Genomic DNA, 22,933 nt, shown 5'->3' on the forward strand with positions numbered 1-22,933 from the left:
AAATCCAAAAGTATATCAAAAGAGTATCATGACCAAGTAGGAGTTATCCCAGTATGCAAAGATTTTTTTTTTCTTTTTTTTGGGGGGGGTCACACCCAGCATTGCACAGGGGTTACTCCTGGCTCATGCACTCAGGAATTATTTCTCACGGTGCTCCGGGGACCATATGGGATGCTGGGAATCGAACCTGGGTTGGACGCATGCAAGGCAAATGTCCAACCCACTGTGCTATCACTCCAGCTCCTGGTATGCAAAGATGGTTTAATATATGCAAGTCCATTACTGTAATATACCATATCAATATAGTAAAGGTAAAAAATTGATGACCATATCGGTATGTGTGGAAAAGCATTTGATACAATGCAACATACAATGCATCATTTAGTTCATGATAAGAACTAAATAAAATGGGGATAGAAGTAACATTCCTCAAAATAACTGAAGCCATATACTACAAAGTTAATATATTCAGTGGTGAAAAACTGAACACAAATAGTTGCCAACTCTCACAACTATTATCCACATAGTATTAGAACTCTTACTAAAAAAAGAAAATATAAAGTAAGCAAGATTTTATAAAATTAACTGCTATTAAGGACTTATATATAATTCAGAAGGAAAAAGAAGTTTTCTAATGTCATACAGAACATCAATTTATTGTCTTCAGGACAGCATATCATATATTAGAGAACTGTCATTAGGTTTCTCCACCAGGATTAAAAACCAGAAGGTTGAATCAGAAGAAGAAACCAAAATCAGGTTGCAAATGACAGACTCATTTGTAATTTATATAAGGTTTACATGGTAACAGCAAGCATTAGGAATGAGAACCCTATCTAAACCAGAAATCTTCATCAGAATATGGCGCTATTAGTGCTTTGGATTTGGGGGATTTCTTATAAGTGAGTAGTTATAACTTATAGTTGTTTTAATTTCTAAAAATCTCAGATATTTGCAAAAAATATTTATATGCTAAAAACTTGACATAGGGCTTCTATATAGAATATTATAAAGAGTTACAATAAAAAAAGACAAACCACCCAATTTAAAAATGGAAAAGGATATATACAGGAATTTCTTCAAATAAGCACATGAAAAAGAGCATAGTATCATTAGCCATCCAAAAAATTCAAATAAAACTTAATATAGACATGGAAAATGAAAAAAATACTAAATTTTATAAAGATTTGGAGAAACTGTAATGTTAGCACTTCTTTTTGAAAAGATAATGCTTAGTACTGAAATTTTCATTGCACTTTCATTGAGATTCAAATACATATATACATACACACATACATATATATCTCCTAATTTCTATTCTATTCCCTTGTATCTAAGTCTTTGGTTTATAAATATTTACATTGTCTTGAAAATTTACTGTTAAAACTTAAATTGTTTTCTTAGAACTTTTTTCTGGATTCTTTGCATTCTCATATGCATTTTGGAACTAGCCAGTCAATTTCTACCAAGAAGAAAAGCCTGTTGTAATTCTTTGACTCTACAGATGAACACAAGAACATTTGTTACTTTGATGATATTGAGCTTTTTCTGTAAGTATTATCTCCATTTATCTAGTTGTCAGATACTGCATTACCATCAATTATTAATAACTTAATAAATCTTTCAATTTTATTAAAAACATCTTCATATAACTAAAATCCTTAAGGCAAGTCACACCCTGAAAAACTGTTTACAGTTCTATTTTTATATCTTCTACAAATTATTTGTCCATATATTCCTTCTCTGTACTCTTAAAGGATTTCTCCTGAAGACATAGCTCAAACATTATGCTGTCTTTGAAGAGTTTACCTGCCTGCCTGAGCATAATGTCCTTTTCTCTACTTTTAATCTCGTTTGCATCATACCCTTTTTATTTCCACCTAATGATACAAGGCATCAAATCATGTTTGTCAATTACTTGATGTAGATGATCTCCCTAAGCAGACTGCAAACTTTCTGGGTCTTGTTTCTAAACACAAAACAAACAAAGTATTAAAATTCTATTAAACCACTGTGAGAAAAGAAGAAGAAGTAAAAATTCCTTTATGTGTTAATTTTATTCTCTGAATGGGACAAAAGTGAGGATGTACAAATTTAGGACAGCATTGTTGATACACTATTGTTGTTAAGACTCAGAATAGGCTAATGTCCTGTTTATTAGTTTCTTTTCTATCATTCTCTTAATACTATTCTCTTCTCCTTGATAGCACAGCACAGAATTTGAATGATGAATTTCCTGGTATTACAAAGAAAAAAAAAAGATGAAAGCCTCAACGTTCAAAAGGAAAGTTACTATCATATTTTTATGAAGTGAAATATGATAAAGTTGCCCTTGCAGCTTTAATGGGCAAGGATATTTGGGAAACCAAAGATTTAAAAAAAATTTTTTTATTAGTGAATCACCATGAGGTACAGTTATAGACTTACAAACTTTTGTGCTTACATTTCAGTCATACAGTGGTCGAGTGCCCATCCCTCCACCAGTCCCCATTTTCCACCACCAATGGTCCCAGCATCCCTCCCTCCACCCCCACCCCCATCCTCCCCCCACCCCACCCCACCTCTGTGGCAGGGCATTCCCTTTTCCTCTCTCTCTCCTTTTGGGTTTGTGGTTTGCAGTAGAGATATTAAGTGGCCATCATATTCGGTTTATAGTCTACTTTCAGCCCGCATCTCCCATCCAGAACGGGCCCTCCTACCACCATTTACTTGGTGGTCCCTTCTCTATCTGAGCTGCCTTTTCCCCCAGCATGCAAGGCCGGGGAAGCCAGAGATTTTTAAGAAAAGAGAAAGTTTAGATGAGTAAGAGGAATACTAAATAAGGGAGAGAAAACTTTCAAAGTTTTTTTTAAAACTAGTATTTATAAAACTAGTATTAATAGAACTAGCATTTACCAGGGAAGAAATAAAAGTAAATGCAAGACACTGGTTTTCACAAAGAGAGCAATGAGAGGTGAAAGAAAACAAGGGGTGTGATTGCTTTAACAGACAGATTTAAAGAAAAAACAAGCTCAAATAATTTTCTAGAAGAACAATCTTTGTACAGAATAATTTTGATAAGATGCAATAAAAACAATTAAGAGACATGTCTGAGTACCCTAATTTAGAAGATAGAAAAAGTGCTAAAAAACGTAAGTGGAGAAAATAATATGCTTGCTTCATTGATCTGATTGATTTATTCAGTGAGTAATTTAGCAACAGTGGTTCTTACTGTATTCTAAGAGTACTGACAGTGACTGGGATACAAATTTGAATTAGATATAGTTTCTGTTTGAGAATATAATTTACATATATATGAACAAAAGTAACAATGCACAAAATAGTTGATGTTAAAAGAGTTTGTGAAATGATCAAATGAAACCAGGACAAAGAAAGATCTGACAATTCAACAGAATCACAATGAAGTTTTTCTATGTAAGTCAAGAAAACCATCAGCCATGATACAATAGAAACAAAAGCAATGATGATTTGACTTTAACAAAGACTAGAGATTTCTAGAAATTACCTTGTGAAAAGTAACATAATATTAGCAAATAATCATAAAGAAATTTGTCCCCATAAATGATGTATTCATAGAACTGAATTCAATTCACGGAAAAAGGGCTTGAGTGCCAATCAAAAAGTCTAGTAACAACTTGGTGCTAATCTAGATTACTCACAGAAATGTAACATAATGTAAATGTAAATGAAATGCATCCTGGTTTTTAATGACTTACTAAACACTACACAGAAAATACACATAACATGATGGCAATTTAAAATAGAGGCATCTGCTACACACTACTGAATAAGGAGCACAGGGGTCAAAGGTTCAACTGGATCCAATTCTGTTGAAGGTGAGTAGTTTTGGTGAGGAATTCTATCCTAGACTAAGCTTTGAAGTAAGAGGTAACAAAGGGTTGTGAAAATTTCGATTCTGGATATAGTTACGAATATGAAAAGAACTATGTGTGACTAAGACCTAGCTTCAGTTCTTGGCACCACCAAGTAAAATAAAAGGAATCATGAGTATGAAAAGGAAAATTATTAAGAATAGAAACCACAGGAAGTGGTTACAGAACAAAAGAGAAAGGAAGGTAAGTAAATTGAGTAAAAAAGTGTCAAATGTAGGATAAAAGATCAAATTAGAATTTAAGGACTGAGCTTAATATAGACTGTATGTTGATTTATTGATTTTTAACTTGAAACTAATATAATATTCGAATGCAAAGTCATTTCAATTTTTAAATTAATTTAAATTAAAAAAAATAAAATACCCTGGGTGTTAGAGTTGTTCAGGCCTAATTTTCAATTCCAAACCTTTAAGATATTGATAATTTTATTTAAAAAAATCAATTTGGGGCTGGAGCAATAGCACAGCGGGTAGGATGTTTGCCTTGCACGCGGCCGACCCACGTTCGATTCCCAGCATCCCATATGGTCCCCTGAGCACCACCAGGGGTGATTCTTGAGTGCACAGCCAGGAGTAACCCCTGAGCATCGCCAGGTGTGACCCAAAAAGAAAAAAAAACAAAAAGAAAAAGAAAATCAATTCTATTTCTTTATCTGCATATTATAAATTTGTGTGATATTAGTAGAATCAGGAATAACTGAAAAATTAAAATAGAATTTGAAAGTAGATGATACACTGGGATTGGAAGTTTCTGCAAAGTAGTCCAAGGAAGAGAGAAAGTAACCTGAAATTAAATTAAGTATATACAGACACCCTCCAACTCCCACTTTCAGAACAGTGAAAGTAAAGAACTAAGTAAGAGATTACTTGAGTTTCAGAATTTCAGGTCTTGGTAGTAAACCTCTTCGAATCTCCAAAGTGGTGAAGCAATATATACTTGGATGAAGAGAATGCACTGAGAAAAATATTACTTAAAATGTATGTTACTATCACCAAAGCAAAACCAATTTCCAATCTTATCCCATATGATGGATGGCAGTGAAAAAAGGAATATCCAACTGAAAGTCTGTTTTCTGCAAAAAAAAAGTACATGTATATTAAAGATATTTGATAAATTTTAAAAATGTGTTATTTAAAATTTTTCGGTTTTGTGCCAAGGTTTAAATGTAAAGACCTCATACATGTGAGACCTGGGCTATATTATTGAGCTTCATGCTACATTATAAGCTATTATGGTCACTTTCTGGCAATAAACTTAATTGTTTGATTTCAGCAAATATTTGGGGATTTCTTCTACTATGAGTTTCTGAAAGATCTAATCCTTAGTAAACATAGAAGTGATCTACTAACTACCATACATCCTGACTATAATTATCATTAAAATGTATATAAAAGGGCTAGCATGTTATTTGATTTATCATAGAACCTTAACACAATGCAGTTTTAGAAATTATTTTGAGCAACTGAGATTGTAAGTGAAAGAGGAAAACCCTATACCTACATTATTAGAGAACTGAATAAATAGTTCAAGTCATTGAACTTCTATGCCAGTACAACTGTTTGTTGTGACTGGCAAAATTTGAAGAGCATTTTCTATTCAGAAAGGCTACACACATGAAGTCACAGAAGTGAAAAAGTAATCCCAGATAAACTGAGCACAATCAGATGAATAATGTCCCAAGAAAATAAGAACGAGGTAGAAAGTTCTATCCCAGAAATGTAGAAATAGGATGAATAGAAAAGAAGAAACCTGAGGCACATTCCAAGAAAATGATACATAAAATAGTAAGATACTACACAAGTGAAACAAATAAAAGATTAGCAGAAAGCTTTCTATCCAAGATACTGAAAAATAGCACCAATAAAGAAGTAACCTTGAATAGGAAAAAGTGACCTATCACCAAAAAAGGATATGAATTTGAAAGTAATTTCTAGAGTCATTAAAAATCAGTTTGTCACTGTCACTGTCATCCTATTGTTCATCGATTTGCTCAAGCGGGCACCAGTAACATCTCCGTTGTGAGACTTCTTGTTACTGTTTTTGGCATATCGAATACGCCATAGGCAGCTTGCCAGGCTCTGCCGTGTGGGCGTAGTTTGCTGGGCTCTCCAGAGGAACGGAGCAATCAAAACCGGGTCAGCCGAGTGCAAGGCAGACACACTATCCGCTGTGCTATTGCTCCAGCCCTATGCAAAAATCAGTTTATTGTATACAAAAATGCAATTAAGGTGTAGACATTCAAAGAAAAAGCTAGTTCTTACAAAGCTGATGAAAAATACAATAAAATGACTCACAGGATAGAAGAAAATAGAAAATATCCTACAAAATACATAAACACACATAACCAACCAAACAAAAACAAACCAAGGAAGTTAGCATGTATCTCATTAGAAAGTATTCATATGTGACACAGAGAAATTTAAGTAGATTGGCCTAAAAAATTTGTGTATCTCTCAAAAATTAGGTAAATGATAAAAAGAAATAGATAAATGATATTCCTAGCAATAATTTTGAAAAAAGTTAAGGGTACAAAATAAGCATTTTACTGTACTTAGTTTTAGGGTTGCACATAAATTCTACTTACTTGACTGTTTCATTATAAGGCATGGAAAGTGAAAGAAAAGTTTGTTCTATGTAGTTAACAAGTAAATGGAAATGATGTGGATTGCTAAATTGCAAAGATTATTTCTAAAAGAAAAGACAACCCAGCTCTAAGAAACCAAAAAGAAAAAATATGGAATTGAATTTTTGTTTTCAATTGCAATTGACTTTTTGTTTTCTTTAAGGAAAAAAACAAAGTGATCAAGTAAACATTTTCAGTCTCAAAATTTTAAAGGAAAAATTAAATTACAAAATAATGCATGACATTAAAGTATTAAATATTTTACAACAATATTTGAAATTAAAGGTATAGTAGACTATTCCTAAAATTGAACAACCTTTCTGCAGGGTAGATTAGGAATATATTTCTAAAGCATCTATAATATAATGCCCCTAGACACAGCAATTCTAGTCCAAGGAAATAATCAGAGCTCTACAAACGATTGCTATATAAAAATGATAACCTCACCAATACCTAAAAACAACTTACTAATTTATAATAAATAAATGGTTTCCACATATTGTAAAACATTCTTCATATTGATTTTTGAAAATTATTTAATGACATGATATAACATATTAGTTAAGATTAGGCTCAAGAATGAGATACATAGATTTATAGATTTATACCTAGATTTATAGATATATAGATTTATACCTAGATTTATTTTGTCTAAATTTATAGATTTATTTAGACTTATAGATTTATTCTCTGCCACTTGCTTTAAATATAAGAGGAACTTAAATATAAGTTTTCTTGTAAATAAAAATAAATAATACATATTTAGTCAGGACTATTAGCAGAATAAAATAAGAAACTTAACATCATGCTTGCTATTTTACACCCAACATTGGTATTGGTGTACCTCCTGTACACAAATACTACCTTGGTGTACAGGAGGTACACCAAGGTAGTATTTCATAATTCATAATTCATAATTCTAATTCATAAAATAGATCTACATTCAATTGATTCAAATCATTTTATTAAAATAAATCCATAGGCACAGAAAAAATTTGCCAGGAAATTTAGCAAATTTTAACAGGGGGTAAGTGTAGATGAGATTATAGAAGGTTTTAAAATTCTTCTTTAATTTTTTAAGGGATATTCAGGGACCACAGTGATACTACAGCAAGTAAAGTTCTTGCCTTGCAGTAACTGACCAGTTTTTAATTTGCATCACCATATTTGGTTCCCTGAGCAACACCTGTAGTGGCCTGAGCACACAGAGCCAGGAGTGGCTTGCCCTGAGCACTGTAGGGTGTGGCACAAAACCCACAAAATTAAATTTCTAAAAATTAAAAATTACATTCATTTATGTGATCACTATTATAGCACTGTAGCACTGTCATCTGGTTGTTCATCGATTTGCTCGAGCGGGCACCAGTAATGTCTCCATTCTGAGACTTGTTGTTACTGTTTTTGACATATTGAATACCCCATAGGTAGCTTGCCATGCTCTGCTGTGTGGGCGGGATACTCTCAGTAGCTTGCCGGGCTCTCCGAGAGGGATGGAGGAATTGAACCTGGGTCAGCTGCGTGCAAGGCAAACGCCTTACCTGCTGTGCTATGATTCCAGTTCAAAGTTTTTAACTAAGACAATTAAATTAGTATGCTAAAAATTCTGTAACTGAAAGGAATACCTTGGTAAAGAATCAACTTTTAATCACCCTCCCTACCCCTTTCATTGGCTTTTTTTTTCACACATTAACAGTGTAATAGCAATATTCTTGGAAATGTCTCACCTTTTATGTAAATCAAGCCTCAAAACATTTTAATTAACACTTTCTGTGCAGGGAAATCTCTCAAAACAAAATATTTCTTCCTTTGTGTATTGCCCTAATTTGTTGTTAATGAGCACTCATACATTATCTTTAATTAACACATAGTCTCCTTAAATATACTTCAAAATTTGTCACTTCCAATCCCTTTTCAATAAATTATTTTAAACATATATAAGCACACATATATTTGTGTAATATATTTGTGCAAATGTCAAAAGAAGAGCTAAAGCTTCACTTCGGTAAATTAGAGCATTTCTACTAAGGATTATTTACTATAAAATCATTTGTAAAGCTAACACGGCCAATGATCTGACCACCAATGTTTAAAGAGAAAGACACGATTGATCAGATAGTACAGTGGGGAAGGCACTGGCCTTGCAGGCAGCTGGCTTAGGTCTCATTCCCAGCACTGCTCGCTACTCATGATTTTAGAGCACAGAGCTAGGTATAAGCCATGGTGTAAGCCACACCTCTAGGGGTGGGTGTGACCCCAAAATGGTCCCAAATAAAATAAACAAGTGACAGAAAAAACTGAGCAGCAAAATAAAATCAAGTATTAAAGGTTATAAAATGATTGTGAAAGAACACCATAATAACATCAACTGCTTTAATGTTCAACTATTAGTTACATTTATTTATCCAGAGAAATATAATCAGACCAAATTCCATAAACTAAGTGTTCATTTTCTTTAAAAGTCAAATTCTCAGCCAGTGCTTCCTGAACAGCTTCCCTTCATATTTTAGGATATTCTCTATATAATTATCACATGCTATAATATGTTTCTGTATGATTATCACATGCTATAATATGTTATATAGTTGATGCTATTATATGTTATATAACTGATAATAGTACTTTTTAGTGATTGGGGAAATGGTCCAAAAAGTTTCCTTTGGACTGAAGATTTATAGTTATTTCTTATTTATTAAACATGCGTGCGCGTGCGCGCACACACACACACACACACACACACACACACACACACACACCTGAAAATAACGGAAAATAAGTCAGGAACTAAAGGTTCCTGACTTAAAGATTTCAAATATAGAACGTAAAATCAAAATAATAGCCTCATAAAATGTATAACTGAAATGTAAACATGAAAGTTTGTAACTACTGTACCTCACGGTGATTCACTAATAAAAACTTTTTAAAAAAAAGTTTAAGGGACAAAATGAAATGATACATACAACTTTTAGTTTCTGTAATTTTTTTTTTTTGCTGTTGTTTTAGTTTGTTTAGGGAACACACCTGGTTGTGCTCACGATTTATTTTGGGCTCTGTAATCGGGTATTACTTCTGGCAGTGTTCAAGGGCATTATGTGGTGCTGGGGAGCGTATCCCCATAGGTTGCATGGAAGGCAAGCTCTTAGCTTGCTTTGCTCTCTGGCACTCTAGTTTCTATTTTTCGACAAGGGTTTACAAAGATCCTCATATACTTATTTACTTATTTAATTTAAATAAGTAGAGGTTAGACAGTTTTTACAGGTCTTTGTAATTTTTTAATTCATTTGCGAACACATACTTATGTTCATACAAACCCCTATGCCTAAAAACAGGAAAGAAAGGTCTGGAGGGAAATTTTAAATGAAAAAAAAAAAGTTAACTTGGAATTCTATACACACAGAGAAAAATGTATTTAAAATTAAACAAAGGTGAAACAAATACTTTTCCAGACATACAGCTAAAATAATTCATCACCAGCAGAAACAGTGGTAAAATATTAAGGAAGTCCCTCAGGGAGAAGGAAACTGATCCTAGATGGAAATATGGGTTTCAAAAAAGGCAGGAAGAGCCCTGGTAATAGTCACTGAAAATAAAGAAGAGATCCAAGCTATAAAGCATTCCAACAGTAAACAGACGTTCTACTGACTTGCTCTGTGTCTTCAGAGATCAGTGTAATAAAGAACACTCCATGATTAAAATGCAGTTTCCTGATTCTACATAACTTTCTGCCTGAGTCAATCAAGTGTATTAAGAGAAAAGAGAAAACTCAATGTTACTTGAATATTATTTTTGTTAGAATATTTGTATAAAACCTTTTTTTACTAGAAAAATGACACATTCAATTGAACAAAAAGTATGAAAATATAATACACAATTTTTTTGGGGGAAAAACACCTTTTGTTTATTTTTGGGCTACACCTGGAAGTGTTCAGGGCTTACTCCTGGCTCTGTGCTCAGGGATCATTCCTGGTAGGACTTGAGAGACAAAATGAGGTTCCAGGGATTGAACCCGGGCAAGCTGTGTGCAAAGCAAATTCCCTACTGGATGTAAAATATCTCTAGCCCTCCACCTTTGATTTTAAAATGAGATAGAAGAGATGGAGGAAGAGCATTTTTATTGAGTTCACTGTTTTATTTAGAAGGCGTTTCAACTTATCTCTTTAAAGAGTTAGACTGAATGGTGACTACAATGGAGACAAAGTGAAAAAAATTCTAAATTTGAGAGAAGTAAATAGTACTGTCCAAGGGATGAGAGGAATAATAATTGGTTGGAAAGGAGCAGTAATTTTAGTTTACTGCAACCACCAACTGACCCTATAAAATTCCCACTAAAATCATAAGTTGGCGGGTAATTAAAAATTAAAATGGCTATTTATATTTTTACATTGTAGTAGGCAAAGCATGGGTGGTATTTTGGAGTTTTTTGTTTGTTTGTTTTTGCATGTAACCTCTACTTTGTTTAAATATCTGAGTCTGAAAAGGTAACTTCTGATATCACCTCATAGAATGTAAATGGAAATCTCTTAGGATACCTAATTAGAAGCAGAGAAAAGTCAAGAGCTGATTCCTAATGGCAAAATAGAAGTAAACAGGGTTTGGAGAGAGAATACAAGAGGAAAGGCACTTGTCTCACATGGGCCAACTGGGGTTCGAACACCTGGCACTGCATATAGGTCCCCCAAACTGACAGGAGTGAACCCAGAGCTCAGAGCCAGGAGTAAGTCCTGAACACGGCCAGGTGTGACCCAAGAACAACAACAAAATTAAACAGCTCTATGCATCAGATCACTTCAGAGTACAAAGAATAATCAGTTCTACAGATAATCTGAATTTTCCAGAAAAGAAGAGGAAATGGCCTGTTATTCCCTGGAAACACTGTCTGCTGCAGTGGGATTTATGGGAATGCACCTGGCTAGTTTGTAAAAAGCATAGAGTCCTGGTCATTTCCTCAATTGTTTCCATGTGGTAATAAAAAAGTGGAACAATACTTCTCTTCAGTCTTAGTCTGATAATTATGGTTTTCCTGAATTCTGGATAAAAAGATCTAAACATCAGTGGGATTAAGGCTAACCAACATAGATAAATACAACTTAAAGAATTCATTTAATATTACTAGATTGTTATTTATTGTCATGAATGGAATGGTTGACAAAAACAAAAACTCTACTTTATACAGCTTATGTCAAAGCAACTGAAGAGAACAAAAGGCAGACCAGCTGGAACAACATTAATGAACTTTGGTCAATAAAGATGTTCCACAAATGTTAGTGAAGCTTTAAATATATATGGAAATACATTTCAGAGCAGTGACAGCCTAGTCCCTAAGGCATGAAGAATTCTTGCACAATATTTGGTTGGAAGAAAAGCACAAGCGTATGTTCATTGAGAGAGAGGAAATTTTTAACTAAGGAATTATGACAGATGTATACAATTGAAAAAGCAGTTTACTTTCAGGGTTGCCCTAGGCTTGAGTGCTTCTTAGACATGCAGCCTGACCAGTCCTGCAGAAGGGAGCATTTACTCAGGATAGATATAAGAGCTCATTAGTTTTGGATGTTGGTGTTACTCTGAAGATGGTAAAAAAAATGAAAATTATTTGAAAGCCAAAGATTAAAAACTACAAATATCAAGTACATATTTTATATATGTTCTAGCAAGCAAAAATATATAACAACATTCTAAAATGATGATATACAAAGTTTGAGAGATAAGGAATCGAAAACAGTTTAGAGGCTAAATCCTATTTTAATTTGCTTCTTTAATAAAGCATTATCAGCACTATCACTAACCTATGCTAGTTAAACATTTATATCTCAGTGATCCATGGGATTCTTTCTTTCATAAGCACTTGGTTATTGTAAAATATATTAATTTTGCCTTATAGAATTATGGAAATGGAAAGAAAAACATAACTATGCCAAAGTGTGCTGTAAAAAGGAGGATACTGTATAAAATCATAAAATCAGTTAAATTTTTCATTTAATAATTTAATATATTAAATATAATATTTATTAACTGGTTAATATTTAATGTGATATTACTTTGTATTTAATTTCAATTGCATTTTACAAACAAATTACAATGATGTCATAAAAGTAAATGCTTCTCAAGGTAAAAATTACAATATAGACTTTCGGCACCCAGCAGCTTCTTGCAGAAATGCCCCTAGACTGTGAACTAAGCTGCCCCATGCCACACCAGGAGGGGAAGGTTTTTCTCTCTCGGCCTTTCTTTTCTCCAGTGGCGTGCCGACCGCCATCTTATAAGGCCCACTAAAGAGAGGTATGAGCTTGCAATGATGCGACTTCTGGCAGAAATTTCTCTGGACTTAATTACTAAAATATCAGAAATCAAAAACCACACAGCAGTGACCTCATATGCTCTCCATTCTAAGCAATGGAAAACAAATTATCAAATGATGCCTTTTCGGCAGGTCTGATTGTTGCATTTTCTGTTGAAATATTGAATGTAATCAAAGTAAAGAAAAAGTAAAGTGAAAATCATCAGTCACACAGGCGGGTGGGGGAGAGGATGGGACGGGAAGTATACTGGGGTTCTTGGTGGTGGAACATGTGCACTGGTGGAGGGATGGGTGTTTTATCATTGTATAACTGAGACTTAAGCCTGAAAGGTTTGTAACTTTTCACATGGTGATTCAATAAAAAAATTTTTTTTAATTTAAAAAATACAATATATCCTCTTACATGAAATAAGAAATGAAGGAAAGAAAGTTAGGAGGCTGGAAGAGAGGAAGAAAAGAAGATAGGACTGGAGGAATTAAGCAAAAGAAAAAGATAAGAAAAGGAGAAAAAGAAGTAAAGAACAAAAAAGAGAAAGAAAGAAAGGCAAAAAGGCATTGAGCCCAAGAACATATTTTGAAAGTAATTAAACGTGAGCATCCACTGACTAAATAAAATTTAAATAACCCTTCATTTTAGGCATCATATGAAAAGATAGTAGCACTGTAGCACTGTCCTTCCGTTGTTCATCGATTTGCTTGAGTGGGCACCAGTTACATCTCCATTGTGAGACTTGTTGTTACTATTTTGGGCATATCAAATATGCCATGGGCAGCTTGCCAGGCTCTACTGTGCAGGCAGGATACTCTCGGTAGTTTGCCAGGCTCGCCGAGAGGGATGGAGGAATCGAACCAGTGTCGGCCGCATGCAAGGCAAACGTTCTACCCACTGTGCTATACTAAACATGAAGTTACAATACTTACGAGAAAAATCAAGAAAATGGAACTGAAATTTAGAAAGTATGATTGAGTAAATTAGATTATGTTCACCAAGTAGGATGTCTTTGACCAGATTAAAGAATGGACAGATATGGAAGAGGCTCAATGTGAGAGCATGTGAATTAGCTTTTCTGTTTAAAGCTTCTCCAGAGCCTTTCATGACTCTTGTCACTTTTAGGGAATACTCTGGCTATTGGCAGGGGACTGGTTATAATAGTTTTTGTAATATATGCATATATTACATATATATAAATATATATTGGGGCTAGAAAAGATAGTAAGCTTGACAAAAGAAATTTAGAACATAGAACATAATATAAGATAATTAACAAAAACTTGACACTTATTAGCTACACTGGAGATAACCATAGACATTTTAAAAATTCGTCATACTACGGTGAGAGTTTATCAAAGCATTTGAAGGATAAAATCAATCATTGCAAAAAAGGATTTTTGAGCAAACTCAGGAACAGGAATGAGAGAAGAGGGGCAGAAACAGACTTAAAATATTGTTTATTTTATATAAATTGAAGGAAGTATGAGTAAATTATAAAATAAAGTAAAACCATTTTTTAAAAGGAGGCTATAGTAGGTTACAAAGAGATACCATTTATTCTTTTCAAAATTAAAATAAGCTATAAAGGACATCTAATTCAGAATTTAATTTTTCTTGGTAACTGGTTATCAAGGTCTGAAGAGTAACTATTCCAAGTCACACTGAGGACTTCATTTTAAGCTCAATCTTAAATTGAGCTGCAATCTTAAGTTGAAGTCTTAAAATTATCTTTTATTGCATATTCTCTACAGGATACTTATATATTATAGGTATTATGCTAGTCATACTATATAATAATTCTGTAATAAAATATTTTATATCAATAAGTATGCATAACTTTATTTTATTTTTTTATAATGTAAGAGCACTGATATTTATTCAGCCATTGATTAAGCTGATTGAATTGGGCATGAACTCCACATTACTTTTTTTAAAATTTTTTAATTTTATAAGTCAGTTCACAATGTTTGATTACCTTCAATATTCAAACACCAATCCCACCACCATTACACTTTCTCACCACCAAATTTAGGATGTTTCCATCCCAAGCCCCAAACCCTGTCCCAAAACACAACTGAAACAATATACCTGGTACTATGTGTTATGAAGAACTGCTGAACATGCTTACAAAAAAAGTACTCATAGAGCAAACAGAGTGAAGATTGTTCTATTTTGTCAGGAGCCATTAAGACATTCTATAGGATATCACTAACATTTTGTTAAAGTTTGGATGATGTGAGCTTTGGTATATATATTTGAAAATATGTACATATGCATAAATGAGCTTATATCGCTGAGGCAGAGGTGGTTTGTGGGTGTGTATCCCACATACCTAACTTAATTTAATTTAATTTAATTTAATTAATTTAATTTCTTGGTAAACTTGGTCCCCAAGTTGTTGGGGTCTACCCAAAAGCACAGCAGCAATTTTGGGGTATCTGGAAGTTTGAAGGCACCATCAGGCTGCTGATGCACTCGCCACATAGGTACAGGTTGACCTGCTGGCAGCACCATACCAAGTATGTATATATATATATATATATATTTTTTTTTATTTTTATTTTTTATTTTTTTTTTGCTTTTTGGGTCACACCCGGCAATGCGCAGGGGTTACTCCTGGCTCTGCACTCAGGAATTACTCCTGGCAGTGCTCAGGGGACCATATGAGATGCTGGGGATCAAACCCGGGTCAGCCGCATGCAAGGCCAACGCCCTCCCTGTTGTGCTATCGCTCTAGCCCCAGTATATATAATTTTAATCAAACTATTATAGAAAGATATGGGCAAATGTTCCGTTATTTTTTTGTGTGTGTGTGTGTAAAATACAGATCCCAAATCTGTATTTTCAAACAAAAAACACTGAGATACACTGACTTACAGAATCACTATCAATACAGTTCCCATTCCTTTTTTAACAATGTCATTTCCAAAAGTGCCCCTGTGGCACTGTGGTTCTTTTATTTCTGTTGTGAAACTATTATTCTTTCTATATACCAGAAAGTGGTTTTTTTCTTATTTCTGTTGTAAAACTATTATTCTCTTTATATATCAGAAAGTAACTGAATGGTTTTCTGGTGGGGGGAGGGGCTTATACCTGGCAGTGCTTAGGGCTGATTCCCAGCTCTGTGCTTAGAAATCATTCCTGGCGAGCTTGTGAGCTGGTGAGACCGTAAGGGGTGCCAGAGATCAAGCCCGGGTCATTTGCATATATGGCACGTGCCTGACCTGCAGTTTTATCACTCCTATCCCCAAGAATTGAAATTTTTAAAAACAATTTTACACATAAGACCTAGCCTGAAATTGTTCTAAAAGTTGAAAGAAGAAAGGTACCACTAAGGAAATTCCCAAGAAAATTTCCTTACTTAGCTATAACAAAAATACTTCACTTACCTGCCATCTCGCTGAGCAGCACCTCCTTCCGTCACTGTCTTGACAAATATTCCCAGCTTCTCCAGCCCAGCATCTGCTCCAACACCCATACCAATGATACTTATGCCAAGTCCATCCTCATCTATAGAAACAAACAGAAGAGTAACCATCTAAGTTTTATGCTCATTCACAATTTCCTGGGGAGACCTATTTCTGACAGTTATATGGTGTGCTTGCCTTGGCAGAAATTTTTTCTGTGCTGGGAGCAAGTTTAACAAATAAAACTACCAAAGAGGTCTTGAGTACAAGCACATTTTTCTACTGCACTTTATTATGCATTGTGACACACACACACACACACACACACACACACCCAACATCACACACACAAAATGGTTAAAACATTCTATTAGGTAAAATCTATATACTTCTCTAAATTGAATGTTTTAAAGATAAAAACACAAAATTTGGGGGCTGGAGCCATAAGATAGTGGATAGGGTGTGTGCCATTCCTTCAGGCAACTCCCAGCACTCTCTGTGGTCCCCCAAGCCTGCCGGGAGTGATTCTGGATCAGACTCAGGAGGAAGACCTGAGCATCAATGGTTATGCTCTCCCAAATAAAACACAGAAAATTCACACACATGCATGCATATATGTCTTTATGCATACATACGCAATTTTAAAGAAATGCCCTAATATTTGGAGTTTCCACTTTATGTGTGGTCTTTTGCCTTTCACTTGTTATATAGTCACATGATTCCATTACTTTCCTAAATGTACTTTCAAAAGACAAAAAACACTAACCTAATCTGAAAATACAAGTTTACACTTACATTCAATGCAGTGCTATTTACAATTTCCAAGATATGGAAATAACCCAATAGCCCAATAATAAATGAATGGCTAAAGAAAAATTGGTAAATATTCACAAAGGAACACTAATCAGCTATGAGGAAAAAAATAAAATCTTGCCTTTTGTGACAATTTGGGTGAAACTGCAGGAAATCGTGCTACGTGAAATAAGTCATATGGAAAAAAATAAATAAATACAGTTATCTCGTTCATAAAAGCAGTATTATGAAACAAAGCAATCGGACAAAGACAAAGAAAAACAAATTCTTTGATTAAGATCACAGAACTGAGATTATTAAAAATGGAGAAGGAGATGAAGAGGAAAGGAATTCAAATGGATTATGATGGAAGGATATTGGCACTTTGGGAGGTGAGTGTATATGGTAACATATTTTGAAGAGGTGTGAAGTTGTACCCCTGAAAGATATAAAAGCTTGTATACCAACATTATTCAAAATAAATAAATAAATAAACAAAAACATTAAAAGCTATTATCCGGCACCATCAAATATTTTTGAAGCCATGTATATTAAATCGGCAGAACCTGACAAGCTATCCATGTCGTATTCTATATACCAAAAACAGTAACAAGTCTCACAATGGAGACGTTACTGGTGCCCACTCAAGCAAATCGATGAAGAATGGGACGACAGTTCTACAGTGTAGTATATTAAATGCATTAAAATAAGTCACAGTTTATCAACAGTAAATTATTAAAAGAAAACTGAATTATCATGCAATGATAAAATGACTGATGTTTTTTTAACTTTTGAGAAACATCTTTAGTTTACTAAGCATTCTTAATAAGTTAAATTTTGACTATGATGCATCTGATCATTACTCATCACCAACTTCTGCTTTAAGCATTTCTAAGTAAAAGTCATCATAACTGTATCTTTATTCTACATATGTTTAAAACATGTCATTTGATATACGTGATCTGTTTGTTCAGTTGTGTGCAAAAGGAAGCTTAAGGGCATGTTCTCCCTGGATGATCATCTGATATGATCCCCAGCTGCAGGCACTCCCACTGTCCTTCTTGACACAGGTATTATGGGAACTTTAATGTGACTAATGCATGAGTGATCACTAGAGACCTTTCTTCATTCCTAACATTTACAATGCTTGCTTGCATGTGACTTGCCATATTCATTTATTTTAACTGTTTCTCTGGTATCTATTTTCCTGTTTGTGAAGAACCTTCCTCTTGCTACAAAGAAGTTTCCTTTATGCCTTAGCTTTAAAGTCCCTCTCCCCACATGCATGTGAAGTTTGGATCTGTGCTGAAGGTTCTTCTTCACTGGTTACATGTATTAAGTTACTTCTTCTCTCCCACATGAATTCTCTTGTATTTATAAAGGTTAGTTGTATGATGAATTCTTGCCCACATTCATCATGTTCATAAGGTTTCTCTAGAGTCTAAATTTGTTCATGTTGATGAAGGGATGAATAATGACTGAAAAAGCTTCCCACGATGATTACACTGATATAAGTATTTTCCCCCAAGGTTTTGCTCTTGTGTTAAGAAATGATGACTATAGACTCTTCTACATTGAATAATGCCATAATGTTATTCGCTTATGTAAAATCTCTGGTGTATATTAGGTATTAGCTGAATTCTTGTTCACATTAATTATATTTAGAAGACTTTCTCTTCATTACAAATTATTATATGTTGAGCCAATAATGAGTCACAAATGAAACTTTCTCACACTATCTGTAATACATTAAAAGGGCTCACTTCAAATATCTTGTATTGTGAGCCAGTAAATAGTTTCTTTCTGTAAAACTAATGCAAGAAATCCACTTCTTAGCTTTTAAAATCTTCTTTTTCTACATGGACTTCAGTATTGATATATTTTCTTTTTTCCTTCCATTGCTACATCTGGAAAAATATTCAGACTTTGCAGAACTGAAACTGTGGGAAAAGTTACAATGGCCGAGGTTCATTCTACTCTCAATTCTAGAGCAGAATACCTGAAAGACATAGTGATAACTGAAAGAAAATTTAAGAAAATACAATCCACAATTGGAAAACAGATCATTGATCTCATCTCTGACCAACTTTCACAGAGAATTGTTAAGTGTGGGTAAAGTCCAGAGTCACAAACAGAAAACCACTTAGTCTTGTGGCTCTGCTGCCACACAGACTCAAGTCATCGTGTCTTCCTCTGTCTATCTCCTCTAGAGTTCAGGGCACTGAGGCAAAGCAGCCAGAAAATGATGAAAAAAACTGCAGCCATTTGAGCTATCTCCTTGTTCGCTACATTTCTTAAATGTATCTTAGGACTAGCCTTGCCTTCAATAAACTAATCAATTTTAAAATCACTGTCACTGTCATCCCGTTGCTCATCGATTTGCTCGAGCAACATCTCCATTGTGAGACTTGTTGTTACTGTTTTTGGCATATCAAAAACACCACAGGGAGCCTGCCAGGCTCTGCTGTCTGGGCAATTTTAAAATACTTTCATTAAAATCAATTTCATTATCCATATGACTATTGAAATATATCAAAGGGATAAGCATATGTTACAGTACAAAATATGTACATATTAGCAAAAAATAACTTCTAAAATTTCTTTGAGTGAGGAGGACACATTTGGTAGTGCTCAGTATTAACTCCTGGCCTGCACTCAGGGATCATTCCCGGCTGGGTTAGGTGACCATATAGGGTTCCAGGAAATAAACCAGGGTTATTGTATGCAAAGCAAGTACCTTGCTCACTGACTTTTTGCCCCCTGCTTCTTATCTTTTATTAAGAATAATTAAAAGTATTTAAGGTTTGACTTTGGGTTTTGATTGAAATAATTTTATTCCTCAATATAAAAGTAAAACCTGATTATTTATAGATTGAAATTTTCTTACACTATCTTAAATAGAAATTAAGAAAACAAATGCACTTATGCTTGCATTTAAAAGAATAAAACACCTAGGAATCAACCAAACCAGCGTTATGAAAGATGTGTTTCTTAACAGATGCATGACACTGATTAAATAAGTTTAATGAATACACAAGTAAATGAAATAACATTTCACACTCAAGAATTTTAAGAATGCTGTTAAATTTTTTATATTACCCAAAGCAATCTATACATTCATTTCAACTTTTAGATTCTATAACAATTTTCACAGAAACAGAACATTCCAATGACATTTTCCAAATTCCAGTGACATTTTTACAGAAATAAAACAATCACAATCTAGAGAAGAAATAAAGCTGGAAGCATTGAAACTCTTGATTTTAAACTACATCACAAAGACACACACACACACACACACATATATATATATAAATAGAAAGGTACAGCCATAAAAACAGATATGGAGATCAAGAAAAAATAGTACAGAGAGTATAAAAGCTATAGATTAAACTTAATGGCATTTGCTTAATTACTTTATGGAACAGGCTCCAGGAATGTACAATGAGGGAAAAACTTCTCTCCAATAAAAGGTGTTAGAAAATTGGAATAGTCATATACAAAAGAATAAGCCAAATTACCATCTTACAATATATACAAAAATGAGCTCCAAATTAATTAATTTTTTTAAAAATTATAATTTAAAAATAATAGAAAAGTTTAAAAATAGAAGAAAACTTATTGGTATACTCTATGACATTAGTTTTGGCTGTCTTTTTAGATTTAGCACAAAGACAAAAGAAGTCAAAATAATCTAGATAAACTGCATCAAATAGGGTTTTAAAATTCTGCACTGAAAAGAGAACCATCAACAGAAAAAAAGGGCAACATATGAAATAGAAGAAATATTTTCATATCTAATATGGTATAAATATTTGCGGTATAAAATATGTCGTTAACAATGATCAGAGGATAAGGCTGGAGAGATAATACAGCAGGTAGAGTACTTTCCTTGCACATGGCCAACCCAGGTTTTATTCCCCAGTACCCTATATAGTCTACTGGAGCCCCACCAGGAGCTAGGAGTGAGTTTATAGCACTGCTGGGTGTGGCCAAAATAGAAATAAATAAAATAATGAGAGGAACTGAACAGACATTTTCCAAAATATGATGTGTATAGAAGTACATGAAAACGTGATCAATATTGTGAACTGTTATGAAAATATAATTTGAAACCATGATGAAATATCACTTCACAGCTGTCAAATGACTATGATTTTAAAAAAGTGAAGAGATAATAAGTCTTGTTGAGATTATACAGAAAAGAAAAATCTCATGTGTCATGGGTAGAAGATGAAAATAAAAGATTCAGTCGCCGTGGAAAACATACCCCAAAATTATAGTAACAACAACAAAAAACAGGTGTAGTAACAAAGACAATAAGCGTTACAAAAATATCCACCATAAACCCATCCCTGATATCATTATCCTTCCCTTGGTAATCACGACCTAAATATTATGTTATTCACTGCATCTTTTTAATATTGCTTTTTTAAACTACTAATTTGTATATCTCTAAACAATATAATGTTCTTTTTTTCCTGGATTACAATAACTTTTTTTGTGATTTGTTTTGTTTCATATCCTCAATTTTATCTCTGTAAGAATCATACATCCTGGGGCATCAAACTGGGATCCTTCATTTTCACAGCAGAGTAATACTTCATATAACTGATACACTAGAATTTATAGAACCTTTCTAAAACTGATGAATTTTGGAACAGTTTCATTTTTTTAACTACTTTAAGCAATACTGTTACAATACTTTTTTTGCTATAAATAATACATAAACCTACCAGTCAAATGTAGCTGCTTTTGTTTATTTATTTTTTATTTTGGTCGCACACTTGCCAGTGCTCAGGACCTACTCCAGACTGAGACACTGCACTGAGTTCACTCCTGGTAGGATCAGGGGAACCCTATACAGTGCTTCAGGGATGGAATCCAGGTCTACTTCGTGTAAGACAAGCGTTCTACCCACCGTACTATCATTCTGAACTCAAAGTTATCTGCTTTCATATAGACCATGGTTATGATTGATTTTTACATTTCTGAATGCATGAAACTGTTTAACTCTTTTTTTTAATTTGAAACTGTTTAACTCTTAAAGTTTCTTTAATATCAAATGAAAGCATGTTTTAAGAAAAATCAGTCATGTTTAGTATAGTGACCAATATTCTTTTCCAATTTTTTCAAATTTTGAATAATTTCAGCACCACGACATATATACATATCCACAACAATAAAGTTTTAGGTACACAATGCTCCAACACAAATCCCACTATCTACATTTTAAAACAAGCAATTTGGGGAAATGAAGAGATAGTACAAAGGTGTAAGTAGTGTTCTTTGCATGCAGTTGACCAGAATTTGAACCTCACACTACTAATGGTTCCCCCTGAATACTACCAGGAGTGATCCCTGAGCACAGAGACAGGAGTAATCCAAAAGCACAGCTGTGTGTGAACTCAAAGCAAACATGTATATGAAACTAAAAAACATTAGATTCATAAAAATGAATTTATAAAAATAAAAATTTTTAGAAGTAATTTAGAAGTAAAAACACAAGCAAATCTTTTCAGTTTTAAACAAGTTATTATTTCTTTTTACTACCTGCCAATAGGGAAGTAAATTACTCAGTTGAAATGTGGATGATGCACTTAAACTTTTATATATGTAAGCAAATTTTTTTCAGCAGAATAGGTGCAAGATCTCTGAGATGCGTAAGTTTCTTGGCTTAACAAATCCTTTTTGTTCTAAATGTGTATAAAATGATATGTATGTTTCTCATCTACCAGTGGCAAATTGAGAAATTCTATGCTAAACTATTAATTTTGTTATTTTTAGTACATTTGCTTAATTTTTGTTTGCTTTTATTTGGTATAGTATTTTCGAAGATTTCCATCTTTAGTTTTTTCAGCTCAGGACAACATTCTCTTATCTATCTAATAGTGTCTTCCCCATTGTATTTTCCTTAATAATATCTAAAAT

At 33.6% G+C, this 22,933-nt stretch overlaps 1 protein-coding gene across 9 annotated transcripts in view; it reads right to left on the reverse strand.

The window, feature by feature from the left end:
• The window catches only part of PPP1R9A (protein phosphatase 1 regulatory subunit 9A), a 319,759-nt gene that overhangs the window by 129,061 nt on the left and 167,765 nt on the right, over positions 1 to 22,933 (reverse strand). For all 9 annotated transcript variants that reach the window (XM_055124178.1, XM_055124185.1, XM_055124184.1 and 6 more), the window contains exon 4: positions 16,193 to 16,313. In XM_055124178.1, coding sequence (XP_054980153.1) covers positions 16,193 to 16,313 — 121 coding nt within the window. The remainder of the gene's footprint in view (positions 1 to 16,192; positions 16,314 to 22,933) is intronic.

This window comes from Sorex araneus, chromosome 1, assembly GCF_027595985.1.
Source record: "Sorex araneus isolate mSorAra2 chromosome 1, mSorAra2.pri, whole genome shotgun sequence".
NCBI classification, from domain to species: domain Eukaryota; kingdom Metazoa; phylum Chordata; class Mammalia; order Eulipotyphla; family Soricidae; genus Sorex; species Sorex araneus.